Consider the following 27,293-nt stretch of genomic DNA (forward strand, 5'->3'; position numbering starts at 1 on the left):
AGACAGGCTTGCATTTGCACTTATCATTACTCCAAAGTCCAAACCTTTCTCTTAACCTCTACTTCCGTTTTTCACCTTTCTTTTTCTTCATTCATAAAATAAGCATCACTTAACAGTCTAAAGCAATCAAAATAATCGATGATTAACAAAATTCGTATACAAAATAATGTATATAACTAGAAAAAAACAATATGTGATTAGATATCATTTTCGTTTGGTTTAGTTTTTGTAGGAGTTTATAGTAGATGCGAACATGTTTAGATTTAAAAAAAAAAATAGAATAGTTTAATCAACTAAAATTACAAAACTAATAACATTCAGATAAATAAAATAGGAACTAAAAATATAGTGTTGAATCATATAATTAGAAATACGTTTGTGTTTGAACAAAAAAAAATCTATCTTTTAATTTCTATTTTGAAGTGGTCAATATATGCCTAGAATTGGTTAAATTTTACTCATCAATCTAAAAACTAAATTGAACAAGAAAAACTAAAGACACTATTTTACATGTGATCACACCCCGAAGAAATAGTTATACAGAGTAAAAAAACGGGATAATGAGTGGAACAAACAAATATTTGTATAGAAATTGTCTAAAATTGTACATTTTTTGTTGGAAATTGTTACACACACTCTTTCTCTCTCTTTATCTGATTGTAATGTGATTAGTTTGCCAAGTTGGGCAAATGGTAGAAGAGAGACAATAACAGAAGTACTAAAATTTAAGAGGCTACAAAAGGACAAGTCCAAACATATTCACACACTCTCTCATATATTTTTGTTCTATATGTGTGGTGTACCTCTTTGACTCCTCTCTTCCTAAATCACTCACTATTTATGTATCTATCTCTCCACACATCTCTCTCCATCCCACACACATCTTCCTCTTAACACATTACTATATATGCGGATCTCTCATCCTTAACTTATTCATAATCAACAACACAAATCCTCTTCTCCTGATCCGATCTTCATCTTTGATCTTGAATCTCTTGCTAATGGAAGCGTTCGAAGAGGCCACAAAGGAGCAATCTTTGATCCTTAAAGGGAAGCGGACGAAGCGACAACGTCCACAATCTCCTATTCCTTTCTCTATCTCCCCTCCTATAGTTTCTACCCCGGAAAACAACATGGAAGAAGAATACACTGATCTTGATTCCAAGGACAATGCTTTAGGAAATGATGAGGGCAACCACAAAAAGGATGGTGTGATCACATCTTCATCTTCATCAGCCTCTTGGTCCTCCCAAAACAATCACACATTGAAGGCAGCAGAAGACGAGGAAGATCAAGACATAGCCAATTGTTTGATACTCCTTGCCCAAGGACACTCTCTTCCCCACAACAATCACCACTTACCAAACAGCAACAACAACAACACGTATAGATTTACCAGCAGGAGGTTTCTAGAAACTTCTTCTTCTAACAGTGGTGGAAAAGCCGGTTACTACGTTTATCAGTGCAAGACATGTGACCGGACCTTCCCTTCTTTTCAGGCTTTAGGTGGCCACAGAGCTAGCCACAAGAAACCTAAAGCCGCCTCTTTTTACTCCAACCTTGACCTCAAGAAGAACACGTATGCAAACGACGCCGTTTCACTTGTACACACAACCACAACTGTTTTCAAGAACAATAACAGTAGATCACTTGTCGTGTACGGTAAGGCAAGTAAAAATAAGGTTCATGAATGTGGAATCTGTGGAGCCGAGTTTACGTCCGGACAAGCCTTAGGTGGCCACATGAGACGGCATAGAGGAGCTGTGGTTGTTCCGGCGGTGATAGCCCCCACCGTGACGGTGGCCACGGCTGCGGCCAACACGGAGCTATCACTGTCTTCGATGTCGTTCGATCAAATATCGGACGGTCATCAGGATCATCTGGCGATGCCAGCGAAAAAGAAAGCTAGGACGGTCGTGTCACTGGATTTGGATCTGAATCTACCAGCACCGGAAGATGAGAATCGGGTCAACGGATTCAGCTTTGCTTCAAAGCAAAATCACGAACAAGAACATCAACAGAAGAAGCAAAGAGAAGAACCAAAGTCTCTTGTCTTGTCTGCTCCTACTTTGGTGGATTGCCACTACTGAATTTATTATTACATCGTATTATTTAACCCAAAAAAAACATTTTTTAATTTTTGGTTTGCTCTCAGATTGATCATTCATTGTTTCTCTATCAGATTAAACGTGTTTTTTTTTGTCTAACCAATTCTTTGCTTGTTCAAGACTTGCGAGATTCTTTCTTTTTTTTTGTGTCATTTTTACAGAAATATAAAAAGTTAAGCTCTTTGCTAGTTTCGATTTGTTGTTATACAAAGAAAATTGTATATAAATTTACGTCACGTTATTTTATTCTTGACAATTTTTTTTTTTCCTCCCCAAAGAAAAAGTAAAGTTCATGAAAAGGGCGTGACGATCTTTTAAAGAAAAAGTTCTCTTTTCTGTTGACAATAAGGTTTACATTGAGGGGAAAAAATATTAAATTGAGAGTGAGAGAACTGGGGAAAATCAAGATTTCTATTACTATATCTATATATGTGTTTGATTATATGCGCTTTTTTTTCCTCACTAATGATTTTTTCCCCCAATAATGTTGTCATATATATTCACATTCTGTTTACTTGCAATGAATGTTTTTCCTTGATTCCAGGATCTCCACTGAAAGACAAATTTATTTTATTTTAAATCCTTTGAATTTATATAATTTTCCTTGTAAGAATAGACTCACGGTCACAAGACAAAACTATATCAGTTGATTTTCAATCTATATGGAACCAACACTTTCAATTCTTGAGAAAAATATGTAAAACAATATACAGACACTTCAAATCTGAATCTAGCTTATTTTTTTCACTTCAACGTCAAGACCGTATTTGCTTTTCTAGATCAAAAGTGATTGTTGTTTGGTATTCACTGAATACTATTCAGAGTGAAGATTGCACGCTGTTTTGCGTTTTTACTAGTCTAAATGGTTCGGGTTGAATTTGATAATCGGAAACTAAGAAAAAGTAATCGTTTTAAAAACGGGACTATTACAAAAGATGCCAACGAACAATATGGGCCTCTAAACTTAGGATATGGCCCAATTAATATTGATTTACCCTCCTAAACTACAGACTAGTCTAATTTTTTTAACCGTTAATAGTGTTTTATTTACTACAAAAACAACGTTGCACCCCAAAAACAAAAAAAATTAACTGCACAAAACGACAAGAAACGTAAAATCCAAATTCGAAATGTAGTCGTTTTAAAGTCTGTGAAATAGATCAAATTTTGCTTGCGTTCTAAGGTACTCATTTCTTGGGCTTTTCATTTTGTTCTTTCTCCTCCGTCAAATCGAGAGAGAGATTTGGAAAGGTGATACAAGAATAAGTACGTCTTTTCGTTAATGGCTCGCGACTCCAAGAAAGCTGGTGGAGCTTTACCGGCGCCGGCGACTGCTATGGGTAATGCTGCGGCGGAGACATCGCTCCCTCCTGGCTTCCGATTTCATCCATCCGATGAAGAACTCATTAGCTATTACTTGAAGAAGAAGGTTCAGGGAAAACCCATGCGATACGATGAGATTGGAGAAGTAGATATTTGCAAGCTCGAGCCCTGGGACTTAGCAGTTATAATCTTCCTCTGTTTCTTGGCTTTAGATTTCCGTTATGTGGTAGATTTCGTGTTCTTCAAGTTTGTGTAAGTGATAACTCTTCGAGAAGGGTTTTAACTCAATGGCTTCTGGATTTCTTGGCCGGTGCTTTTGCTATTCTTAGGTTGTATAACTGTGAATCATTCCATCCAAAATTAACCTTTAAAGCATTTCTCACGAATTGGTTGCTTGTAATTTAAGAAATGTAGTTTGAGTTAGTGTTATATAGTCTTTGACACTTAGTGGTTTTCTTGCTTTGTTTCAGTGCATTCGAAGTTAAAGACAAGGGACAAAGAATGGTTCTTCTTCAGTGCCTTGGATAAGAAGACTCGCACTGGTACTTCTATGAGCCGAGCAACAAAGCAAGGCTACTGGAAAGTCACTGGAACAGACGGGAAAATCCGCCAAGGAGGAGACGGTAAGGTGACCATTGGTACGATGAAGACTCTTGTGTTTCACAGGGGGCGTAGTCCAAACGGTCTGGGAACCGATTGGGTGATGAATGAGTATCACCTCGCTAAAAATGACGAAGGCGTTCCGGTGAGATATATGTTCTCTACAAGATCCTTTTGAGTTGATGATCTATTTGCTTCTTAAATCATGCATGTGGTACCACATTTTAAGTCTATTTGGTTTTTTATTACACATAATGTTCTTGACTTAGAAGTGGATTTGATCAAATCTCTTATGATTCCGGAATAAACTCTTTATATATCTGTGACTTGTGTTTATGGGATGCATATAGATGCGTATGTATTGTGTAGAGTGTTCTTCAAGCAAAACAATACAGGGAGCAGATATGCACCATTCTTGGAAGAAGAGTGGGATGATGATAATGGTGAAAGAGTTGCGATCCATGTTCCAGATGACGGTCCATTGCCTCTTTGTGTCCTCAACAAAGAAGCTCCATTGCCTCTCATCCAATACAAACGCAAGCGCCGAATCAGCTCAAGTCAAACCACTCAAGACCACCGTTCCTTCACAGAAACAATCATTGACAGTACTGCTTCCGCTGAGCCGCTCGATATCTCAGAACGAATTGCATTAAGAGCGCTCAACGGTATGTTAGATGATCTGGAGAAGGAGCAAGAACCAGTTGTTGTGGATGGCAATAAAATCAACGAGATTCAACAGGTTTTTGCTTCTTCATTCTCTGTTTTTTTAACCCTTTGCTTTGCTTCTTTGCTCTGTTTTTTTCGTTAAGAGTCCACTGAGATTGCAAGTTGAATACTCATGTAGCTGTTATTGTTTTGTGTAGGAAAGTCAGTTGCAGAGAAAGAAACTCATAGATCTGAACCTCAAAGAAGACGCTCCATCGCCTCTTTGTGTCGTCAACAAAGAAACTCCATCACCTCTCAAATATATGATCGATGATCTGGAGAAGGAACAAGAACCAGCCACCAAGAGGATCAACGATCTGGTACTGAAGGAGAATGACGAGATAGTTGTGTTCAGAGAGATGCAAGAGCGTGAAAGTATGAAGGCAGAAATGGAGATAAGCTTTCTTGAAGCGCAAATTGATGCGTTGGATAGAAAAATTGATCATCCTCATAAATAAAAATTATATGAATGAGATCTATATGTATATAGTTAATTTTGCTTAAGATTAACAACTTTAAAATGTATATATTTAGTAATTTTATGATCATTTCAAAGGCATTGTGTATTTGAAATTCATTAGTATTATTTTGTAGTTAGTGAGAGATCCCTATAATTATGTCAACGAAATAAATAGATTGAAAAAACAGATTTGCCTTGCATTCCTAACGACCTCCACATGTTGGTTAGAACCTTCTAGAATCAGAAACAGTAGCTAGGGTGTTGACGTGTCACCTAACTAGATACCGTCACTAATAAAAATATCACCGCACCGTCACCGAAAACTTATATCCAATCTCTCACCTTCGTGGAAGATTTTAAAACCTGTACTCGCTGCGTAATTTCTTTCTTTTGCTTTAAATCCTTTTTCTTTTTTTCTCTTTTATCTTTTTTTCTTTTCCACGGTTGCTTAATTCCAATGCCATCGTGATCGATTCATCTCTCTCTCTCTCTTCCAATTTTCCCAATTCTTTTTTAAAACCCTAATTTTTCAGATATCTGATTATCTCTTGTATTTCTTCTACTCGATTTGCTCCCATAAAAACCCTTACTTTCTTCAAGTTCTGGTTTTCACCGATTGATGGGTCGTGGCTCAGTGACGTCGCTTGCTCCTGGGTTCCGTTTTCACCCGACGGATGAGGAACTTGTTCGCTACTACCTTAAGCGTAAGGTCTGCAACAAACCCTTTAAGTTCGATGCTATTTCCGTCACCGACATATACAAGTCTGAGCCTTGGGATCTACCAGGTTACAACTTTTTCTCTCAATCTCTCTTTTTTGTTGTCTAGTTAGATCGAATTATGGAGCTTGATTATGAATGATCTAGAATTCTGATTGATTCGATTGATTTTGTGTGTGTATAGATAAGTCGAAGCTGAAAAGTAGAGACTTGGAATGGTACTTCTTTAGTATGCTGGATAAGAAGTACAGTAATGGTTCCAAGACGAATCGTGCTACGGAGAAAGGGTATTGGAAGACGACTGGGAAAGATCGGGAGATTCGTAATGGTTCAAGAGTCGTTGGGATGAAGAAGACACTTGTTTATCACAAGGGTCGAGCTCCTCGTGGTGAAAGGACCAATTGGGTTATGCATGAGTATCGGCTTTCTGATGAGGACTTGAAGAAAGCTGGTGTGCCACAAGTAAGTTTTGAGCAATTGGGTTTGTTTTGTTTTCCATTTTTGATCTGAAAGTTGTTTTCTTTTGTGTCTATGGAGAGTTATTGACTTTGTTGAGTCTTTTTGGTGGTTGGTGGAGAAGGAAGCATATGTGTTATGTAGGATATTCCAGAAAAGTGGTACGGGTCCTAAGAATGGGGAGCAGTATGGTGCTCCTTATCTTGAGGAGGAGTGGGAAGAAGATGGAATGACTTATGTACCTGCTCAAGATGCTTTCAGTGAAGGATTGGCTTTGAATGATGATGTTTATGTCGATATTGATGACATTGACGAGGTAGCCTACCTTTTTCTTCAACCGTTCCAGAAATTATTTCTCTTTGTGATTAGTGTGTAGTGTAAAAGTGATTAGTTATATGGTTAGAAAGATGGCTTGGAATATCGCAAATGCGAAAGAGTGATAAATGCAGTGTTTTCGTGTTAGCAAGCCTTGGGTGCCTTTTGCTTATGTGCTGGAATAGTATACCTGTTTAGGTTTAAGATGAGTGATGGATGTTAGTTAGCTTTAGGTCTTGGCATATTGATGATGATATAGATCTTTACATCTTCTGATGGTTTGGATTCATTCATGACATGTCTTTTATGTTAGCGTCTGAATATGATTTCCTTTTGCAGAAGCCCGAAAATCTGGTGGTCTATGATGCCGTTCCTATTCTACCTAACTATTGTCATGGGGAATCAAGTAACAATGTTGAATCAGGCAATTACTCAGACTCTGGAAATTACATTCAACCAGGAAACAATGTTGTCGACTCTGGTGGGTACTTTGAACAACCAATTGAAACTTTTGAGGAAGATCGGAAGCCTATTATACGGGAGGGTAGCATTCAGCCTTGTTCTCTGTTTCCAGAGGAACAAATTGGCTGTGGTGTGCAAGACGAAAATGTGGTGAATCTGGAATCTTCCAACAATAATGTGTTTGTAGCTGATACATGCTACAGTGACATTCCTATTGATCATAACTATTTACCCGATGAGCCATTCATGGATCCTAATAACAATCTTCCACTCAACGATGGTCTGTACCTGGAAACGAATGATCTCAGCTGTGCTCAACAAGATGATTTTAACTTCGAAGATTATCTCAGCTTCTTTGATGATGAGGGTTTGACTTTTGACGATTCTCTATTAATGGGACCTGAAGATTTTCTTCCCAACCAAGAAGCCCTTGACCAGAAAGTAAGACCCGTTCTTCCAACGTGCTTAGTTTATATATATGTGAAAAACTTCTGTTTAACTCACCTTTACATCAACAGCCTGCCCCTAAAGAATTGGAGAAGGAGGTCGCAGGAGGCAAAGAGGCAGTGGAGGAAAAGGAAAGTGGCGAAGGATCTTCTTCAAAACAAGATACAGATTTCAAGGACTTTGATTCAGGTAACACTCAGATGTTCATGGAATTCCTTTTAAAACAAGTCATATGATGACTGATTCTGACTCTTTTGAATCTAAATCATGTAGCTCCGAAGTACCCATTTCTCAAAAAGACGAGCCACATGCTTGGAGCCATTCCTACTCCATCTTCATTTGCTTCACAGTTCCAAACAAAGGACGCAATGCGTCTACACGCAGCACAATCTTCTGGTTCAGTTCACGTGACTGCAGGTATGATGAGAATATCAAACATGACTCTAGCAGCGGACAGCGGTATGGGCTGGTCATATGACAAGAACGGTAACCTCAACGTAGTCCTTTCATTCGGGGTAGTCCAACAGGATGATGCGATGACTGCCTCGGGAAGCAAGACAGGAATTACGGCGACAAGAGCTATGTTAGTCTTCATGTGTTTATGGGTTCTCCTACTCTCTGTTAGCTTCAAAATAGTAACCATGGTGTCTGCTCGGTAATAGGATCAAAGTTGAATCGTCTCAAAGACTTTTTTTGGTGTTTGTACCTCTCCAATCATATAGCCTTTAACTTTGGCAGTGCTTTGCTGCTCAATATTTAAATTTTTATTCGAAGGGTTTGGTGTAGCTTGAATTCTCTATATGGTTTCTAGTTTGAGTTTCTAGAAATAAGAACATAAACAACTTTCTTATGACAATTATTATTTGATCCCGTTATTGTTGGAATCATTGGTCTAAACATGTTACATTGTGAAATGATATTTCGTTGTAAAATCTCTAGTAAATGAGGGAAAAAAGCATTCATAACAAATTGATTTTGAATCTTTGAGAACAAATAAAGAAGAACATGTTTCCCCCACTCTATCTCTCATTCTCAAAAAAATGGAATTATAAACCAATGTTTGTTTCGTCAGAGCTTATAGGTATTTGTGTCGCCAAACTGTTTGGGATTTACCTTCCAAACAAACCCCACACACCAGCAGAGCCTTGCCTTTGCACAGTCCCGTCTTCTTCTTCATCAGACGCTGACCTCTGTCTTCTAAGCATCTCAACTTCAGCTTCGATGGATTGCCCTGACTCCAGTGCTTTCTGCAATTCTGCTATTTGTGCCTGAGACATGCCATTAGATAAAATCGCACTTGAGTTTGAGATTTTAGAAAAAGAGAAGGCTATTGAAAGGTTAGAGGAGGCTTATAAACCTCGAGTTTAAAGCATCTAGACCGTTCTGAAATAAGTTGACCTTCTACAGATTGGAGTTCCTGCGATAATGTTTATGGAATGTGAAACATGTTCATAGAACGCAAATAGGGATAACCTGACAGATAGAGATTACGTACTTGAGATAGCTCAGTGTGGCTACTATTGACTTCATCTATCTTTTCCCTGAGCTTCGCGTTTTCTACTTGAGTTTCCGCAATAGATGACTCCAATGCTCTTTTTTCTTCTTTAATGGTATCGATTCTGTTCCTAATATCTCTCTCAGGAAGACTGTTTCCATTTCCATTGAGAGTTGGATTTGCAGGTGGAGGATAATCTGACTTATCTGACTTGGCTATGGCATAAGCAGCAGTGACAGAGGCTGCAGCTGCAGCGGCTGCTGGTGACTTAAAGATTTTGGGATGTGAGGATTCTCCTGGTTTTAGCCTCATGACAAATATCTGGATGAAAAGAAGACAACAGCCCAAATAAGCATATCAATAAGATTTGACTTGTTGAAATCTATTGCTATGTGCTTACATCATTGTTATACTTCCCGTTATAGCCGCCAAAAGCTACTAAGATGTTCTCTCCAAATACTGATGCTGAACATACACTGAGACCCTGCAGTTGAACCATACAACACATAAGAAAACTCGGAAAAGAAACATGTACGATTGGGTTCTAGTTTTGGAAGTATCAACCTCACTAGCAAGTGGATGTCTTGCTTCTACATGGGTTGATGTAGACCAAACCAGCTTTGACATATTTAGAACAAGGGTCTCTAAACAACCTGCACGGAAAGAAAAGAGTTACCGAGGAGAGATGAATGCAAAGTGTTAACTGGAATCGCATGTTGAGCGAGTAAGACGTAATTCTAAAAGCAGAGACTGCATTTACCAGTACTGTTATCACCGCCCCCAACTATATACCAGTTTTCGTCAATGGTGATTCCAGCGTGTCCTGCCCGAGGAGTTACAACATCTCCCTGAACATGAGGCTGTGACCACTCCATCTGCCATGAGTAAAGTAAATTCATCAGAATATGACTAAATTGGCAAAAAAAATACCAATAAAATGTGCTTACTTACTGTTTGCAAGTCAAGGATATGAAGATCACTGTAGAAAATCGAATGAGAACAACCACCAAAAATCAAGAGGTAGCGATCAGAATGTGTGGCAGCTGTGTGATCAAATCTGGGAACTGGGCGTGTCTGCCTATCATCCAAAAAAAAACAATACAGAGCATTTACTTGTAAGACGAGGTAGACAGAAGTGCAGTAAACATAAGCATGGCCTAGATCTAGCTGCCTGCACTTTTACATAAACTTACTTTGTCTCTACAACATCCCAAGTCATTGTCTCAAGATGAAGAACATGCAGATCATTCAGCAGTCTCCTGTTCTTATCTTCCCCACCAAAAACAAGAACTCGGGATCCAACCAGTGTAATGGAATGTCCACCACGTGAAGCCTAGAAAACATGGAAGATAATATAACTTAACTATCCAAAACAGCTACATATGGAGTGAGCAACAATTTAGATAACAGTTTTCTTACCGGAACATTCCCAAACACATCAATGACTCCACATGAATGTGTTTCCAAATCAATGAACCGCACTGTAAGAAAAAACTCAAACACATAAATAAGAAATTGAAAGAGCATCCAATCAGAAGGAAAGCTGGATACGGCTAACCTAACATGTTATCTGATGACTTCTTGGAGTGTCCCCCGATCAAAAGAAGCTTGTTTCCCCACTTAATCTGCCAAAATGCTTCAAATTTAACATTTTTTTTGAGTATTGATTACAAAATTCTTCTTCATGTTAAGAAAGGACTTACCATGCGATGGTCTGAAATAGCAGGAAAAGCTTCCCGTAAGCTGCTACCATCATCCTCTTGAATGTTATCAGCACTTGATGATTCAGTTTTCAGTTTCAAACTAGACCAAGTCAAACTTCTAAGATCAAACACCTGATAAGTTGAGTTTTTTTCAAATCACCACAGATTCATGAAAACAAAAGGAAGATACAGACACAAAGAAGAAACACACAATTTACCTGGACATCAGATAAGTATCGGCCATTCCGGCTTCCACCAACAATGTAGAGCTTCTCATCAACAACCACTGCCGCATGCTGCGTCATCCAGACAACACACGAAAAGATTTCAGAGAAATTATCTCCAATTTAATCAAATGCTTAACCACAGACAAAGATATAATCAGTGACCTTGTAACGAGCTGATGCTCGAGAGCCAGAAACAGGGAGTGGTGTCCATTCATCGTGAGCTAGATTTGAATGCCAATCACCGACATCTATTTCTTTCCTGATCTCTTCCATTACCAGAGAGACCACGTCACAGCTTCACTCTGCCATTTTTGAGAACAAAAGAGTTTCGATCTAACAATTGGATACAATAAACTCCATAATCAAGTAGAAACGACTTCTAAAATCCAGAATTGAGCTTATCACGATCCTTCATTTTCCAACAATGAGATCCTAGTCTTTCTCGGAGACGATCACGAAATTAAAGTTGGGGACATTGCAATCATACAGAGATCTGAACACTAAATTTGAAAGTGATTTCACGAAAGCTAATTAAGTGATAACTGAGAAATAAAGGGAAGGAGAAACACCAACATAAAGTTAGAAACCGAAATGGCGGCGATGACCAGAGCTGCCGGAGAACGTGAATGGTTCGGAGCCGGAGAGGGAGAAGGATTGTGAGAAGCGAGATCGTATCTCCAAGTGTATATACTAATTAAAAAGTTTGGGTCAATTACGTACACTAGCAAAGGATATGGGTGCTTCTGTGTTTAGTACCCAAATATTAGGGGTACTTCAGAAAATAGAAAACTGTTCCTCGTCATATATATAATTATCAGAAGATACAAGTCTTACTTGTAAATAGTAAAAGATCCGAGCACTTGTAGTTAAATAAAAGTTTCAGGATCCATAACTTGATATTTACTGAAGAGTCTGGGAGAAAATTTACAAGATCTGAATTATGTAAATAGAGAAAAGTAAGGGTCTGATGTGTAAACAGCAGAAGATAAAACTTTTACGGAGTTGATTTTTGAAGAGCTTAGTATTTACCATCCTCCTAAGTCCTATACCGACACAACACGTTTTGGTATCATGAACTGAAAATAGTTGATAAAAGAAAGAAGCAAATGCAATGTAATGGCTGGTTATTGTAAATTGTTACAACAGAAAGAACTCAAGGGAAACAAAACTTCAACAAATTGCAACAAAGTTATTAAAAGAACAAATGAAAATAGTACTTCTCTAACTCCAAATCTGCTTCTCTCCCAGAGAAAAACACATTATATAATGTCGACATATAAATAAAACGAAAGAGAGCTCCTAGAGAGAAATCTCTGCCTCACTCAAAGATGATTAATGATCCCCATCCGATAGCTTAAGCCTCCACAAATGAAGTCAACAGACCAAAGATAGGAACCGAGATGGATTCTCTTAACGGTTTCAATCGGTGGTTCTCTCTGTGGCTGAATCAACTTTCTGTTTTATCATTGTCTCAGCTTGTTGGATTGCTCTCTGTGGCCCTGTGATACTCACTTTCCTGTCCATATTTTCCATTTATATCAAGTTAGACATGAGAGGTATCAAACACATTGTTCTGTTGTAACTCTCCAATAATCGTAACTTTACCTATCAGTGGTTCCAGACATAAAATCACCTCGGTCTGATATTTTAATTCGGGCACCAGTCATCTGCGGGAAGAAAAGTGGGTTTTAAGTTTCAGTGGACCGAAAGAGTTTTAACTAAGGGTTGCCAAATACCTGAGTGATTTCCATGATGTTTCTTCCTCCACGTCCAAGCACCAATCCTATATGCTCATCCGCAACACCAATTGTCACCGTGGTACTAGCTTCTTCCTGGAATATATGTCAAAACACAGCTTAAGTAATGTAGAAAAAAACGAATCTCTAGCTGTTTAAATACCAAAATGCCATCTTATTATCACAGTAAGACGTGACAGGAATTGCATCTCCGATCAAATTTATTTTCGTAGTTTGGTTCATTAAAAGCATCACCAATCCTTTTAATAAGCCTAATTCCTAACAAATATCAGATGTAGATTTCACATTGGTATCTCCTAAAGTTTCTGTAGTACGAATTGATCCAAACAATCATAGTAATAACATCGATAGGGATTTTTCATGTATATATGCGTTTACATAAATAGGGTGGAAGATATGACTTGTAACACCATATTATCCATAGTAGTAACACAAATAGAGATTGATTCATATAAACGCATAAATACTAATAGGGTGGAAGATTGTGAGAAGAGGCTAACCTTGTGGTTTTGATACTTGCCTCCAGAACCGTTGGGTGCGTAGTTAACCGAATTGTATCCCGCTGTTGCAACAGAAGGAAGCGCATACGCATATGGAGGACCATGAAAACCAGAGTAGAAAAGACCTAAAATGCCGAGTTTAAAGGAACTTACAAGAGAATTAAGCTACAACAGACAACCATCATACACAACCCTCAAAATGGAAAGAAGGTCCATGTGAGATGAAAGATACTAAATGCCATTACTATACCTTAGTTGACATCTGACAATCTAAAACTCAGTAGAAAATCCTACTCTAATCTTACATTTTTATCAAGGGATATGATCCAGCATCTACACTTGACACTTAGATTGTTCACATGACCCTAAAACAAGAAATCAAAAACCTTGTACTGTGATTTCTAGCCTATCTACGCCTGTCCATGTGTAGTGACTAAACAGTCTTAAAACAAATAATTTGATAGTGTCAATTCAATTGTCAAAGGAAACTCCGGAAATGATCTAACCATTTACTATATTGCTTTCCAACATGAATAAATGCAATCAAAGACATACAGAACACGATAACAAAAGAAGCTTCAAGGAGGATAACAAACCTAACTAAGCAAGTACTGAGTTGATATACCTGCATATGAATATGGGGAATGCACATTCTGGGAGTAATGATCGTCCTCAGTAAGCTTAGCCAAAATCAAATCGATTGCCCGCATCTGCTCCTCGAAGGTCCCAGATAATGTCACTAACCTATCGCTCAACCCATAAAAGGTATTATCCAGAGGGGATATCTTAATACCAGCTTTAGATTCCTCAATGAATGACCTTTTTGCAAAGAAAGAAATGTCTTGAGGGTTAGTGACAGCAGTACAACTGAAATCAGTATTCCTTGGAAAAAAACATAAAAGCAATGCCATATTCTAGAACTTAAAAGGAACTAGATATTCCATACGCATAAACTACTGCAATCTGAGTCATATCTAATACTCAGAAACTTTGTTCACCTGTTATATATAGGGTCTTGACTTGTTTATGCATGCATTCAGAGAAAATAATTGCTCTCTTAAAGATATGAACCAGAGAAGATTTGAACATAGAAACAATGCAAGAACATAACCAGATACATTATAGATGATATTTGGTGGTTAAGCGTGCTGTAGGAAATGGTGTCAAAGGAAACAGGCTATGGATTATAGAAGGTCTGAAAACCTCAAAGAAACTGCTGCAACAAATACAGAACGGAAACTTACTTGATGGTGGCCCCTCCTTTTCCGATTATACCTCCACAAGAACTGTTAGGAACCACAAGTCTAATTCTTCTCCTAGGCTCAACCTCATTACCATCTTCAGCATGAAGCTAGCAAACAGATAGAAAAGTTAAAACTGATTTCATTGTGACATACTATATAAACTAAATAAACGCAACTGTGACATGAAATACAAATTTGTCAAAAAAGATTACCTCACTGTGCAATTTATCAAGGATAAGTTCCAGTCCATTGACAACTTCTTTGATTGATCCCGATATCATAATAATTCTGTCAGTCGTCCCCGGGAAAAACTCTTGATTACGTGAAAGCTGAATCCTTGCCCCAGACTTTGCCTGAAATTCAGTGATGGTCGAGCCACCTTTCCCAATGACGGAACCAGCTGCCGCATTGGATACAAGAAACCGAATGTGTGTTGGCTTCTCAGCAGAATCTGAAAAGAGGAAAACACATTAGATAGTCAAATAGATAGCATGGTTCACTAAACCGCATCAGTATTGAGCTAATCATTGAATTGAAACAGCGTAATTTAACCATCCTTGGAAAATGAATCTATCACACAGGAAACATTCTCACAAGTTTTCATCAGCAAAAAAAGACATTAATCACACATGTCCGTTGACATATCACAGAGTACTTAAACGAGATCCGATTCACGAATGTGACGAAATACCGAAACAATTGAGTCAGAGTCGAAGGAGAAAAAAAAACAGAAGACCAGATCGGATCGAAAATACCAGCTTCGGAAGAATCATGCGGTTCAGGGGATCTCTTAGCCAGCTCTTCCGGTGAACCTGCCGCATATGACTCAGTAGACTCCATTGCTGCTACAGAAGATAAACGGCATTAACCAATCGACATTATCAATTCAATGAAGAGAAATAAGAACGAAATCGGAGAGAGAGGAAGAGATAAGACTCGTTCATCGAAATCTGAGATTGAGAAGGAAAAATTCCAAAGTTTACCTGTCTTCACACAATTCGAATCTGCTCCCTCCGTCGTCGTCGTCACTTGGCGCCGGTGGTTAAATGAATCTGAGCAAAACTAAGTCTCAATCGTCGTATCGGTGCTTCCTCGGCTTCTTCGTCTTTGTCGCCGAGCGGTTTGTGAAGTGAATGAAGGTGGCTCTGGTGTCCTTCGTCTATCTATCCACTAGCCTCCCTTATTCTATTATTTTTTATTTTTCCTAAATTTAATTTTATTGACCGCCTCTCTATTTCTTTTTTAATTTTTTTTTCCTCTTTCACAATCATCTCACTTTTTATTTGTTAAAATATCAAATCAACTCAACTACAAAATGTGTTAACATCAAAATGTGCTACGAAATAAAACATAATTAGAAAATAAAACACCAAAATTATCATTTTTCTACAATTTTAAAGCAATAGAATGAACATGATAATAATAAAATAAAAATGGCAATATGTGTCTTTTTCTCTCTATTTTCTCATTTTAGAATTTGATTTTATTGCATTGGTTTGATTTATTTTCATAGTTTGTTAGATCTTGAATTGCAGTAAATATATGTTTATCAAATTGTACGGTAGAGTTGACGAAGACGATAGATACGATTAATGGTAATGCATGTTTATGATTTGAATCGGTCGATTTAATAATGTAAGTTCAATATTATTATAAGGTGATTTTGGTTTTTTAGCCCGGCAATAATGGGAAGTGGCTCTTTAGCCAAAATAAATAATGGGAAGTGGCAACCTGTGTTTTCTTCACGACTACAGATTCATTGGTTAAAACCTTCAATAAAATAATCATGTTATTTTGTGAACTTTAAAATTAGTAATCAAATTCCTCACACATTATTATTTTCAATAATTAGATAACTCTTTTTCGCATTTTCTTAATTAATTTTGTACTCTTTAATTAGGAAAAAAACTAATTATTTTAATCAAAAATACTGACAAGTGTTATGGATCCAACCGAGTCTGGTTACATGACATTTTCATATTTACTTACTCAAATTGCGAAGGTTATTCGTTGTTGGCCCAATATATACATTTCACGGGCTCTTGTTGGGCTTGCTTTCAATATTCAGCGTATTTTAACTGTAGCGAACGAAACAACGTCAGCAGGCTAACATGCGCAGTCGAAGCAGGTGGTGATGGTGGTGCCACCTCCCAAATCTTCGTCGTCCCAATAATCTTATCACGTTTCTCTCACTCTCTCTCCTTCGCTTGTGTGTTTAAGCTAAGCCGTTAGTCGTTAAACATCTCATATCCTAAAACGCCGTCGTTTTAGCTATGGCGTTGAGCTCAGCTACGCTTAGACTTACCTCTCTGTCGTTCTCGGCGAAGAAGACGAATCGAAACCCTAGAAATCCAGCTCTCTCCTTCACCATCACTAGCTCATCGTCCTTTGACGAATCACCCAAACCTTCTTCTCTCGCCACTTCCTCTTCTACGTCACCTATACGCGTCTCCTCTAGTTCTACCCCCAAAGCTCGATTCATCGCTCGTCAGAAACAATCCGTCTCCGTTCGTCAGCTACAGCGACCTCTAAGTAACTTCAGCGCGATTCTCTCTGATCTAAATTTCTGTTTCCTGTGGATGATTAAATCTGGATCGGATTGTTTGATTTTGAATTTGCTTTTTGTTTATGGTTTGCAGTTGAGTATATGAGCTTACCTGCGAGTCAGTACTCGGTGCTTGATGCGGAGAGGATTGAGAGAGTTGATGATAACACGTTTAGATGTTATGTTTATACGTTTAAATTCTTCAACTTTGAAGTCTGCCCTGTTTTGCTTGTCAGGGTTGAAGAACAGCCTAATGGCTGCTGCATCAAGCTCTTGTCCTGCAAGGTAATTCTTCTTTTGTTCTTTTGGAAATGATTGAATTTGCAAACAAAGAGAGGAACTTGTGGCGTTTAGACATATGTCAAATCAAATCCAGTTATGATTTGTTAAGACTGTGATGATTTTTGTATTTTCTTGTGCCATATAGCTTGAGGGATCTCCTGTTGTGGTTGCTCAAAATGACAAATTTGATGGTAAGCATATCCCTGTATACGCTTCACTTTGTTAACCCGTTTTGAAAGTACTGCCATGTTGTCAAGTTTTGTGTACTGAAATTATTTAAATTTAGTGATGGTTGTGTGGGCTTAACATTTATTATTTTCTAGTCATGCAGCTTCTATGGTGAACCGGGTATCATGTGATAGCACTCAGGAGGGCTCATCAGAGCAACAAATTACTTCAGATGCAGTCATTGAGGTAGCTAAGTTCTTCATTTTTTTTCCTTTTGCTTAGTTAATCAGTGCATTGCTGTGGTATCTCTGACTTACTTGGCGATTGTAGGTCAATATCGAGATTCCTTTTGCATTTAGAGTCTTCCCAGTGGGAGCAATAGAGGCGACTGGGACACAAGTTCTTGATCAAATTCTTAAACTCATGCTACCTCGATTTTTGTCACAGGTATGCAGGAAAACAGATTTGTATTATTACGTTTTAATTGCTTATTCTGCATCAACGAGGTCCGTTAAGCGATCATTTATTTCTCTATGGCACTATGGTTTTTTAGATAGCAAGATCGTCCTGCTTGAGAGGATTAGTCTGACATCTGAGGTTTCCTGTTGATATTTGAGAAGATCTTTTATATTTGAGCTGTTTGATGAGGCAATATAACATGTTTTGGGCGTTATTTATGTTGGTAAAGCACATGTTGAACCAGGACTCAGGTTTCAGATTAGCCTAGGCTTCTATGGTTTCCTCTGTAAAACTGGCTTGTTGATTCTTTATATTTATGTGCTCCTCCTTCTGCATATATGAACATAAATACATTCCATTGCCTGCAAAATCATCCCAACATTAATCTTATCATGCTCTTTTATTCATTTTGCAGCTCTCCAAAGACTATCATGCATGGGCTTCGGGAGACACTTCAAGGCAACCTCTTGGGACCGGTGAGATCTGATAGTAAAGCAAAAGCTACCGTACGTACCTGGTTCAACGATCCTGTGCCTCCTCGAGTTCAAATAGGGGATGATAGCAAATTCTCGATCTTTTTCAATGTGGTATTCGGGTAAAATAATCACAAAGGAATCTGTAGTCACTGGAATTTCAACCCTTTTCAATAGAATACGTTTGTTTGTTTGTTCCACTGTAATCTCACGGTGTGTCATGTTAATGATCCAACCGAAAGTTCCTTAAACGGATCTCCTTTGTACCAAAAAACTGTCTGGTAGAACTAAAATTGAACCGATAAATGGATGAGCCGGTTCATTGAATACTACTTTTCTGAAGAAAAGCTTTCTCGCTGCATGTCATTTGTGAAGATAACGTGTTTAATTTCAAAATGAAGCCAAAAACAATTTAATGTTTTAATCAGAAGTCATTTGCAACTTGTAGACACAAACGTTAAATTTTAGTCGGTGAGTACTTTTGTTTGTGATTCATGTCAAACGTAAAACATAAAAGAGAACCATGTCAAACGTAAAACATAAAAGAGAACCATCTAAATTTATCTTTTGAAACCTATTATACTTTGACGAAAAAAAAAGCCCTATTATACAATTAAGCATGAGTAAAAAAGAAGCAAATGTTCTAAGCAACGGAGAAATAATTTTTCTTATCGGTCCTTTTACAAACGACAGCCATATATCATTTGTGCGTATCTCAAAGCAAAAGTCTCTTCTCTCTTTGAAAAGACAAAATCAAGCAACTAAGCAAGTAATGCTAACTTCACAGTTACAAGACAAAAGAAGACATTCACATAACGGTGAAACAAGAAAGATTGTGTTTGATATGTTTTCCTTTAATTTCGGTTAATTGGAAAATATTGTCAAGCCATGCATAGCCAAAGTAAATGTAGTTTAAGTGAATATCCTATTCACATTGCCTGAAATTTTCAAAACAAAAAGATATAGACAAAAGATCAATGCATATGTGATATGTCGACTAGCTAGTTATACAAATATCAAAATTTACTAAGTTAAAGATGCATGATTGTATATGGATGTCGTAAAATGTTAAAACCAAAACGTGCGTTTGTTCCCTCTCAAACGAAAGTTTGTGACTTCGAGAAATATTTTTTTTTTCAGTAAAAGACAAAATAGTGAAGAAGATGCAATGCATGAGTTGAGTCATATACATACTAAAGCGTTTCTAGTTTTTGGAGAATTTGCTAAAACCGTAAGCAATGATTTTCCTATAAATATCTAAAACACAATAACTTTCTTTGAAATAACTAATCACAGCCTATATTTTGTTTTCTAAACACAATCACAATGTCTTATCATGATAAACATATATAAACGAAGAAGGGAAGAAGATGAGTGGATATTATAGAAAGAAAACGTACGTTTGTGTAATTTATATTAAGCGATCAGTGAAAGACGTATGTGACTGATGAGACCTAACATAGACCCAAAATCCATGCAACCTTGTCTTTCGTCCCAATGCATTTGTACGCTTTCTCATAGACATTTTCTTATTTGATTATATCATTGATTAAAGTATAATTATAGAGAATGAAAAAAAAAAATCAACTATGCCACCATGTGATATAATTTATTTATTTTTCTTGATTATTGCATGTGAGAATATTGGTTGGTACGAAACCCTCACAAAGATCGATCCAAATTGGGGAAATATTTTTAGTGTTTATATAAACATAATTAACGCAATCTCTTTATTTTGCCACTAGGAAACTGAGCATTATTATACAAAAAGTCACATTTTATTTTGCCACTCGGACTCGGTTCTTATATTATATAATAGGTTATCTTAGTTTTGAAAAAATATGGCCATGAAGGTTATTAAGAATTGCCTTTGCCCATTTATGATACCAATATATAATTGTTTTTTCTTTTGTGTGTTTTAGTACCAAGATGTAATTGTTTGCTAAAGTCTATGAGAATACCAAACCAAAATAATTTGAGGATATCAGAAATAAACAAAAATAATAATATTGATAATGTGGTGTGAAGTTTGAGCTTTCCTTCCCTTTAAAAACTTGAAAGGTCAAAGATGTTGTCATCTCACCTCTCTCCATTTAAAATTTCAGGATCCCAAACCTTAACATTGCTAAAACCCAAAAAAAAAAATCTACCACACCTTTCTCAGGTAGGCCAATGTTTACACCTCCATTTTTGTTCACAATCTTCTTCTTCTGTCTGTGAATTTCCTTTATTTTGATTCCTCATTTACAAACTGGTACAAAGGAAATGAATATCTAATTAACTCTTATTTGTACATCTTCTGATCCATCTCTGTCTTTTCAGATTTTGTATTTGTTTTCCCAATAGATTTGAACTTTAAAACCCAAACAAGAAGAGAGATGCTTTGATTTTGTTACATACAAGTGTTTGTTGCATGAAACTAGTAATTATATATTTTAAGTTAATTTCACTTTAAAACATTTATGAGTTATCTTTATTTTCTTAAGTACATTGTGCAAACTTACTAAGAAAAACAAATCCAACTTTTTTGTTTTTGGGATCATTGTTTTATTAAAATCATTAAAGAATTTGTACTACATGTCTTACTCAAATGTGGATTTGGATATGGTCTTATGCATATCTAATTAATTTATAATTACAGTGACAATTTAGAGATTAAAAAACATGACGTGGGTTGAGATGATCATGCCACGTGTTGTAATCGTAGACCAGATCCTCGCTTCCTTGAGACTCGCCTTCCTTTTGCTTATTTTTAATTTTAGCAAAAGCGAAAAAGTAGACAAAATTAAAATTAAAAATAGATTATTCATTTCCAAAGGAAAACTAAAATAAATAAATTAATTAATTACGAGAAAAAGACAATTAAAGAGTGATTAATTAATTCTCTAATCTCTCTCTCTCTCTGTCTAATGGCCATTGCACCTTCTCTCTTTGAAAAAAATCCAATCTTTTTCTACTTTCATTAATAAATCACCGATTATTTTGTTTTCTCTTCTTCTTCTGCGATCCTTCATTGAATTTGATAGCCCAATTTCGTCTTATAGGAGCTTCATCTTTCACCTTTTTGTTCTTAATTGTGTTTCGCCATTGACGAAGAACACGAAGAGGTACGTCTTTTGTTAATTGGAAGTGGAATTTTGGGTTTTGATTGTTCAATTTGGCTGATGATTGGTATGAATACCAGGTGAGAGAGATGAATTGGAGGACATTTGGGTGTGAAATTTTGAATCTTTTGGATGTTGGGATTTTGTGTTTTCTGGGATCTTCTCAGAAATTCTGTGGAAGATGTGATGTTTGGTTTTAGGGGTTTGAGAATGATTGATGGAGTTACTAGTATGTTGTTTTGAATTATCGGAATTGACGTTAAAAAAGGGATTTTTAGGTTTTGGCGTGAGAGGATGACTAGTATTCAGCCTTTGCTACAAAAATCGGAGTCTAGAGATGATGTTCGTGCTGAGTTTGAGAGAGGTTTGGAGGAATTCATGCGTGGGCACTTGGACGAGTGTATCTCATTTGGGTCTTGTAGTTCTGTTCACAACCCTGAGGATGAGGATAATGAGGATGATCAGCTTGTGAGGAGGAGACGAAGGTCTGAACTTGAAGGGGATAATTTGGCTGAATCATCTGCTGCAAGAAGACGCCAATCTCAAATTTTGAGCCGTTGGGCTGCTAGGCAGGCTCAGGAGATGATTACTACGATTGAGAGGAGGAATCGAGAGTCTGAGTTGATTGCGTTGGCTGGTTTGCAAACGGTCTCTATGCTTGATTCTTCTTTTCTTAGGGAGTCTCAGTCTCAGTCTCCGTCTTCAAGGCGTCAGGGTGCTGCTAGTGAGAGGCCTAACACTCAGGCATCTGGGATTTTGCAGATGTGGAGGGAATTGGAAGATGAGCATGTGCTTAACAGGGCACGTGAAAGGGTGAGGGAAAGATTGAGGCAGCAAAGAAGTGTTGAGTCTAATACTAATTTATCTAGCTCTATTGCTTCGGAGAGTCAGCTGAGTGAAAATAATGGGAGTCTGAGAGACTCAAGTGAGAGTGAGAATGATTTCGGGTCTTGGTCACATGATCGGAATGAGCATGGGGATAATAATAATACTTCCAGTAGGGAACAATCTCCTGATCTTGGTGATGGCGAGAGGGAGAGGGTGAGGCATATTGCTCGTGGATGGATGGATAGTAGGATCAATGATCATTCATCTAATGTAAGGCAGAGAGACGATAACCGTAGACCGGAGTGGCTGGGTGATACTGAACGAGAAAGAGTCAGGATTATAAGAGAGTGGATGCAAATGACAAGTCAGCAGAGAGGAGGAGCTCGTGCAACACCGAGAGAAGATCAGAGGTCTACTTCAGAAGCTGATAGGAATCATGACGCTGCACCACAAGTTGACAGGGTCCGTGTAGGGTTAGCTGTTAACCATGAAGAAGGACAACCACCTCATGTTCGTCGAGACTTGCGGAGAGTTAGAGGTAGGCAGGCGTTACTTGATTTGCTTATGAGGGCTGAAAGGGAGAGACAACGAGAACTTCAGGGCTTGTTGGAGCATCGTGCAGTGTCTGATTTTGCTCACCGCAATCGAATTCAGGTTAGTTTGTAAACTACCAAATTCATGTCTACTTCTTTGTAGGAAATGAACGGCTCTTCTTTCTCATATTCTTTTTCCGTACACTTATGACATTCTGAGATACCATTACAATTCATGAGCTATAAATTTTATTTGCCAGCATGATAAATATGTTATATTCCGAATATACATGCTAATCAAATAAGAAATCTTGGTATTTGATTTTGGATTGTGATAAGAAAAAGTGTTTGGAGGAGCGAGAGATGTATCCTATTTCATGCTAGGACTGGACAACAAACATCAAATATTAACAGTATCTTAGCACCTTAGACAAATGTAGACTGATTTCTAATGCCTTACGCTTTTCTGCAGTCGCTTCTTAGAGGAAGATTCTTGCGGAACGAGCGACCTACAGTTCCAGAGAGAACTCCATCAATGGCTTCAAGGGAACTGCTTCAGCTAAGAGAAAGACAAACTGTCTCTGGCTTAAGGTAAGATTTCCCTCCAATTCCATTTTAATGGATAAAACAATTTTTTCATACAGTTTTCTGTCACTTTCTTGTTCAACTCAATAGGAACAGATTCATTGCATCATAATAATATAACTACACTACAAACCCGTAAAGGACTTTAGAAATATGAATTTTGATATCCTTGCATCTCATGTTCTCTCCCCTGCTCACTGAAGATAACATAAAAATTTCGGCTTGTTCTCTTTCTGATCTTTTTGTTGTGTTCGCATTTTGTCCTTTCATCTTATTCTATTAATTGACAAGTACTTATTGGCATTTAGCTTGCTTGCTGATAATTTGCCCAACTGTCGACTCTGCTTCTGTCTCAGGGAAGGGTTCCATAACGGGAGGGAAAATATTGTCCATGAAAATACTAGCAACACTGATAATGATAATAGCAATACTTCCACAAATGCTCTTGCAATTGCAATCACTGCTGGGAATTCTCAGCGTGTAACCGATGAGAGTTCAACTTCTTCCAGACAAGGGAATGATAGTCCCATTTTGCCTGATAACTCAGAAAGCAACCTAGCAAATGCGGATAGAGACTGGGAAGAGGATACCAATCAAAGAAGGATCTGGCAGGAAAATGTCCCAGTAGATGAGAGGCCAAATTTGGAGCAAACAACTCTAACGCAATTTGATGGGTATGATAACACAGATATAAATCGTGATGAAACCTCTGTCAGTGACATGCACCGAGAAGCTAGTGGATTTGCAGATGATGAATATCGCACACAAGAAGCTCATGGTGTTTGGCATGAGAATAGCTCTAGACAATCCGATGGGAACTGGCCTGGGACACGGTCAGAAGCCCTAAGGAGTCGCCGTGTAGTACAGTTGAGAAGATTAAATAGGTTCCATCCACCTGAGGATGACAATGTTTACAGCATGGAACTCAGGGAGCTCCTAAGCAGGTACTAAAAAGGTTTTAGCCACATTTTTGACAAAGGTGGATTTGTTTTCGTTCTTTATTACCTTGATTTCTGTGAGATTGATGATTTCTACCGTCTTTTCTGTTTGCAGGAGAAGTGTTTCTAATCTACTACATAGTGGTTTCCGTGAAAGTCTTGATCAACTGATACAGTCATATGCTGAAAGGAGAGGACACACTCACGTAGACTGGGATCTGCACGCTAACCTGCAAACAGCAATCCCAGATTCTCCAGAACGTGACACAGACCACCAAGTATTTGTGCGGAACGATAACCAACTTAATGGCATCAATGGTTCACAACTGCTTCCCACTCCACCCGCGCCTCCACCCCAGCCAATATGGCATCAAGATTTGCACCACACTAGCTGGTCTCGTCACTCTATGCATCGGTCTGAAATTGTAATCCTTCCATTGAGGGTTTTAGCCTCGAGTCCTTAGCTAATTAATTATGCTCAATGACATATCATAAGCTTGGTTAAAAGGTGTAATGTAGATATTGCTCTTCTTGGTTGCATTAGGAATGGGAGGTAATGAACGACCTAAGAGGAGACGTGGCAAGACTGCAGCAAGGAATGAGCCAGATGCAGAGGATGCTTGAAGCCTGCATGGATATGCAGTTAGAGCTGCAGCGTTCGGTTAGACAAGAGGTCTCTGCAGCCCTAAACCGATCTGCAGGTGACCAAGGTCGGTGCCTATTCTATCCAACAAACTTGGTTTCTCATTTTTGTGATCTTATGTATATAGTATCTTAAGAAACGAATTATGCAGCAGGTATGAGTGCGGAAACATCAGAGGATGGTTCAAGATGGAGCCATGTAAGCAAAGGAACTTGTTGCGTTTGTTGTGACAACCACATTGATGCTCTCTTGTATAGGTAACTAACTAACTCTTTGCTCAAAAAAAAAATTATTGTCTCTTAAACTCAAAACTGAACAAATCCTTTAAAATTACAGATGCGGACACATGTGTACTTGCTCAAAATGTGCAAATGAGCTTGTAAGAAACGGAGGAAAATGTCCGCTTTGTAGAGCACCGATCATCGAGGTAATCCGAGCCTACTCCATTTTATAAGCCTCAGAGAAGAAGGTATAGAAGAAAGGACCAGCAGAAAGAGATGTGTTTTGGTTTTGGGGTTAACATTATGTAGTTGTAGTATCTTCTTCAAATTCATATTTGATGTGTATAGTCTAAATTAAATTACTTAAAGGGAAGAAAAGAAAAGCTCTTATTGATTATGATTCATGTTTAAATCACATTTTACTTAGCCACATTTTATTTAGAGAAAAATATAAAATTCGGATAATTTTCAAATAAAGATCAAAAAGTAAAAAGCACCAAAGCAGTTTTTTTTTTTTTTTTTTATGGCAAGATTAAAAGAGAAAAGAAAAACGTTGCGAAATTAGATGACTATATTTAAATATGTAGACAATGGCTTCTCTTTGGCCATAGTACCATTCAATACTTTCTATTTCAATGCCATTTAAATGCTTGGTCTAATTTCCATTTATTACCTTTACCCCTTTAACCTAATTTAATAAGCTATTTAATTTCAAATTCGTTTGTATCCACAATTCTTTCTTGGACAAAATATTTCAAATTGTTTATATTTCAAGTTAATTTTGGATAGACAATGAAGCTTCTTCTGTTATTTCTTTATCTGCTAAACGCAAACTTATAAATAATTCAGTATAATTTGGTGAGCTGTGTGTAACCTTCGTTTAAATTATAATACGGAAAACAAATGTTTTGCAGAATTCACGTTGGTAGTATATTCTACCATAAGAATCCGACTAATTATTGTAACCCACTAGCCAACCTAATTTTTAATAACATGTTGTATGGATTCTAATATTTGATTTCATAGTAACGGAACAACAATCATGTTGATTTTTACGGCGTGTATAAAAGTATTACATTTTATTGTAGGTACGTTTATGCACGATCTAATAAAATAAACCTGATCAAAGATAATTAACAATGACCATTACAATTAATCTATGTATTTTATCATCGTGCTTGCCCACCTTTATCCACATTGCGTTTACAAGATCTCCATGAAAAGTAAATCTACAATGTATACTATATTGTATTATTTAACCTTGACCTTTTTGTACGAGCTCTCAAACTTCTAAAACTTATGATTAGATTAAGAAGATTCAAATGGCCAAATAATCTATACAAATACAAATCTGATATATATGAGAAAGGTCTTGATATAATGTGAATTTTTCTAGTATCCAAGCATATAAGCTTGCTAAGTTTAGTTATGCCATACTTTCTTCATTAGAAGTAATGAAAATTTAATTAAATGTCATAAGTTTCAAAAAAGAAAAAAAAAACTGAGTTAACATGTGCCCTATATTGTGGAAATAGAATAATTTCTTAGTTAATTATCACTAGCTAGTCCAATGTCAACACATTGTTAAATGTCATTTTACCAATAACATGTTAGGAAGTGGCTACATACTGACAACAAAATTCCATAGATAAACCAAACAGTGAAAATTCAATGTCCATCAGTAACTATATGATAAATTAAATTGTGACAGATCCAATAGTGATAAGACAAATGTATAATTTTCTCATAGCTAGTTTTAGGATTAATCCAAAAGTGGAAATTATGTGACAAGTTAGACATTACAAACCATTCGCCATAATATATTTCTTATGGGTCTTCATTACTTCACTAAATTCAACTACCATTCAATTGCTACAGCATGTTTTCATAATAGTGCTAGTGAATTTTCTGCTACCTAGTTTTCAGTTAGATTATATTCTTATGTGTAATTCCCAGTTCTCTTTTAGTTGAGTATATCTAAGGAATTTATGAAAT

At 37.2% G+C, this 27,293-nt stretch overlaps 8 protein-coding genes and 1 long non-coding RNA gene across 18 annotated transcripts; 6 read left to right on the forward strand and 3 right to left on the reverse strand.

Moving 5' to 3' along the window:
- Nucleotides 1-655: 655 nt before the first annotated feature.
- Nucleotides 656-2,353, forward strand: AT5G04390 (C2H2-type zinc finger family protein). Its single transcript, NM_120521.3, has one exon. It carries the CDS (start codon nucleotides 1,002-1,004, stop codon nucleotides 2,088-2,090), a length of 1,089 nt encoding a protein of 362 aa, NP_196059.1. The 5' UTR covers nucleotides 656-1,001; the 3' UTR covers nucleotides 2,091-2,353.
- A 1,037-nt stretch (nucleotides 2,354-3,390) lies between these two features.
- Nucleotides 3,391-4,210, forward strand: AT5G04395 (NAC transcription factor-like protein; the record flags this gene model as incomplete). Its single annotated transcript, NM_001342772.1, has 2 exons — nucleotides 3,391-3,657; nucleotides 3,913-4,210. 2 exons carry the CDS (start codon nucleotides 3,391-3,393, stop codon nucleotides 4,207-4,209), a joined length of 564 nt encoding a protein of 187 aa, NP_001332275.1. The 3' UTR covers nucleotide 4,210.
- A 125-nt stretch (nucleotides 4,211-4,335) lies between these two features.
- On the forward strand, nucleotides 4,336-5,194 carry NAC077 (NAC domain protein; the record flags this gene model as incomplete). Its single annotated transcript, NM_120522.2, has 2 exons — nucleotides 4,336-4,770; nucleotides 4,895-5,194. Exons 1-2 carry the CDS (start codon nucleotides 4,372-4,374, stop codon nucleotides 5,192-5,194), a joined length of 699 nt encoding a protein of 232 aa, NP_196060.2. The 5' UTR covers nucleotides 4,336-4,371.
- Nucleotides 5,195-5,519: 325 nt separating this feature from the next.
- On the forward strand, nucleotides 5,520-8,520 carry NAC2 (NAC domain containing protein 2). The gene is made up of 6 exons (NM_120523.4): nucleotides 5,520-5,981; nucleotides 6,098-6,375; nucleotides 6,494-6,685; nucleotides 7,024-7,587; nucleotides 7,665-7,782; nucleotides 7,867-8,520. Exons 1-6 carry the CDS (start codon nucleotides 5,816-5,818, stop codon nucleotides 8,250-8,252), a joined length of 1,704 nt encoding a protein of 567 aa, NP_196061.1. The 5' UTR covers nucleotides 5,520-5,815; the 3' UTR covers nucleotides 8,253-8,520.
- AT5G00965 lies at nucleotides 6,662-7,036 on the reverse strand. The gene has a single exon (NR_142465.1). It is a non-coding gene; the product is annotated as an other RNA (long non-coding RNA).
- On the reverse strand, nucleotides 8,440-11,779 carry AT5G04420 (Galactose oxidase/kelch repeat superfamily protein). 3 transcript variants are annotated; one of them, NM_120524.3, is made up of 14 exons: nucleotides 11,592-11,779; nucleotides 11,181-11,320; nucleotides 11,010-11,087; nucleotides 10,792-10,923; nucleotides 10,647-10,713; nucleotides 10,508-10,569; nucleotides 10,282-10,421; nucleotides 10,040-10,166; nucleotides 9,849-9,963; nucleotides 9,653-9,741; nucleotides 9,489-9,572; nucleotides 9,089-9,409; nucleotides 8,951-9,010; nucleotides 8,440-8,861 (listed from the first exon to the last, which is right to left on the reverse strand). In NM_120524.3, exons 2-14 carry the CDS (start codon nucleotides 11,289-11,291, stop codon nucleotides 8,703-8,705), a joined length of 1,545 nt encoding a protein of 514 aa, NP_196062.1. In that variant the 5' UTR covers nucleotides 11,292-11,320; nucleotides 11,592-11,779; the 3' UTR covers nucleotides 8,440-8,702. The 3 variants fall into 3 exon arrangements, with proteins under 3 accessions (NP_196062.1, NP_001031832.1, NP_001031833.1); NM_001036755.2 differs by having other exon boundaries at nucleotides 11,588-11,674; NM_001036756.2 differs by having other exon boundaries at nucleotides 11,181-11,675.
- A 304-nt stretch (nucleotides 11,780-12,083) lies between these two features.
- On the reverse strand, nucleotides 12,084-15,789 carry BTR1L (binding to TOMV RNA 1L (long form)). Of its 2 annotated transcripts, none has more exons than NM_120525.4 (9): nucleotides 15,503-15,789; nucleotides 15,275-15,361; nucleotides 14,732-14,970; nucleotides 14,520-14,626; nucleotides 13,901-14,094; nucleotides 13,276-13,337; nucleotides 12,755-12,850; nucleotides 12,624-12,685; nucleotides 12,084-12,534 (listed from the first exon to the last, which is right to left on the reverse strand). In NM_120525.4, the coding sequence occupies exons 2-9, from the start codon at nucleotides 15,357-15,359 to the stop codon at nucleotides 12,438-12,440; spliced, it is 942 nt and encodes a 313-aa protein (NP_196063.1). In that variant the 5' UTR covers nucleotides 15,360-15,361; nucleotides 15,503-15,789; the 3' UTR covers nucleotides 12,084-12,437. The 2 variants fall into 2 exon arrangements, with proteins under 2 accessions (NP_196063.1, NP_850764.1); NM_180433.3 differs by having other exon boundaries at nucleotides 13,276-13,400.
- Nucleotides 15,790-16,592: 803 nt separating this feature from the next.
- AT5G04440 (RAP release 2, galactose-binding-like domain protein, putative (DUF1997)) lies at nucleotides 16,593-18,876 on the forward strand. 2 transcript variants are annotated; one of them, NM_001342773.1, is made up of 6 exons: nucleotides 16,593-17,051; nucleotides 17,159-17,349; nucleotides 17,492-17,537; nucleotides 17,678-17,760; nucleotides 17,845-17,961; nucleotides 18,068-18,876. In NM_001342773.1, exons 1-6 carry the CDS (start codon nucleotides 16,793-16,795, stop codon nucleotides 18,101-18,103), a joined length of 732 nt encoding a protein of 243 aa, NP_001332161.1. In that variant the 5' UTR covers nucleotides 16,593-16,792; the 3' UTR covers nucleotides 18,104-18,876. The 2 variants fall into 2 exon arrangements, with proteins under 2 accessions (NP_001332161.1, NP_196064.2); NM_120526.5 differs by having other exon boundaries at nucleotides 18,389-18,876.
- Nucleotides 18,877-21,270: 2,394 nt separating this feature from the next.
- Nucleotides 21,271-25,861, forward strand: AT5G04460 (RING/U-box superfamily protein; the record flags this gene model as incomplete). Of its 6 annotated transcripts, NM_001203295.1 has the most annotated exons (9): nucleotides 21,367-21,553; nucleotides 21,631-23,032; nucleotides 23,384-23,502; nucleotides 23,853-24,440; nucleotides 24,550-24,859; nucleotides 24,979-25,144; nucleotides 25,232-25,334; nucleotides 25,414-25,592; nucleotides 25,804-25,861. In NM_001203295.1, 7 exons carry the CDS (start codon nucleotides 21,845-21,847, stop codon nucleotides 25,529-25,531), a joined length of 2,592 nt encoding a protein of 863 aa, NP_001190224.1. In that variant the 3' UTR covers nucleotides 25,532-25,592; nucleotides 25,804-25,861. The 6 variants fall into 6 exon arrangements, with proteins under 6 accessions (NP_001318480.1, NP_001331156.1, NP_001331157.1 ...); NM_001342774.1 differs by lacking the exon at nucleotides 25,804-25,861 and having other exon boundaries at nucleotides 21,271-21,553; nucleotides 25,414-25,773; NM_001342775.1 differs by lacking the exon at nucleotides 25,804-25,861 and having other exon boundaries at nucleotides 21,357-21,553; nucleotides 21,829-23,032; nucleotides 25,414-25,758.
- Between the last annotated feature and the right edge of the window lie 1,432 nt (nucleotides 25,862-27,293).

Source organism: Arabidopsis thaliana, chromosome 5, assembly GCF_000001735.4.
Source record: "Arabidopsis thaliana chromosome 5, partial sequence".
NCBI lineage: Eukaryota > Viridiplantae > Streptophyta > Magnoliopsida > Brassicales > Brassicaceae > Arabidopsis > Arabidopsis thaliana.

What these genes read in the sequence shown, in the direction of transcription:
- AT5G04390 (NM_120521.3), top strand. Translation starts at nt 1,002, where the DNA reads ATGGAAGCGTTCGAAGAGGCCACAAAGGAGCAATCTTTGATCCTTAAA.
- NAC2 (NM_120523.4), top strand. Translation starts at nt 5,816, where the DNA reads ATGGGTCGTGGCTCAGTGACGTCGCTTGCTCCTGGGTTCCGTTTTCAC. An exon ending in AGAAAGCTGGTGTGCCACAA is followed by an intron (nt 6,376 to 6,493) that starts GTAAGTTTTGAG and finishes TTGGTGGAGAAG; the next exon opens with GAAGCATATGTGTTATGTAG. An exon ending in ATATTGATGACATTGACGAG is followed by an intron (nt 6,686 to 7,023) that starts GTAGCCTACCTT and finishes TTCCTTTTGCAG; the next exon opens with AAGCCCGAAAATCTGGTGGT.
- AT5G04420 (NM_120524.3), bottom strand. Translation starts at nt 11,291, where the DNA reads ATGGAAGAGATCAGGAAAGAAATAGATGTCGGTGATTGGCATTCAAAT. An exon ending in TGGGATGTTGTAGAGACAAA is followed by an intron (nt 10,167 to 10,281) that starts GTAAGTTTATGT and finishes TTTGGATGATAG; the next exon opens with GCAGACACGCCCAGTTCCCA. An exon ending in GGGCGGTGATAACAGTACTG is followed by an intron (nt 9,742 to 9,848) that starts GTAAATGCAGTC and finishes CTTTCCGTGCAG; the next exon opens with GTTGTTTAGAGACCCTTGTT.
- BTR1L (NM_180433.3), bottom strand. Translation starts at nt 15,359, where the DNA reads ATGGAGTCTACTGAGTCATATGCGGCAGGTTCACCGGAAGAGCTGGCT. An exon ending in TTCCCCATATTCATATGCAG is followed by an intron (nt 13,401 to 13,900) that starts GTATATCAACTC and finishes TCGGCATTTTAG; the next exon opens with GTCTTTTCTACTCTGGTTTT. An exon ending in ATGTCTGGAACCACTGATAG is followed by an intron (nt 12,535 to 12,623) that starts GTAAAGTTACGA and finishes AAATATGGACAG; the next exon opens with GAAAGTGAGTATCACAGGGC.
- AT5G04440 (NM_120526.5), top strand. Translation starts at nt 16,793, where the DNA reads ATGGCGTTGAGCTCAGCTACGCTTAGACTTACCTCTCTGTCGTTCTCG. An exon ending in TCAGCTACAGCGACCTCTAA is followed by an intron (nt 17,052 to 17,158) that starts GTAACTTCAGCG and finishes TATGGTTTGCAG; the next exon opens with TTGAGTATATGAGCTTACCT. An exon ending in TACCTCGATTTTTGTCACAG is followed by an intron (nt 17,962 to 18,388) that starts GTATGCAGGAAA and finishes TTCATTTTGCAG; the next exon opens with CTCTCCAAAGACTATCATGC.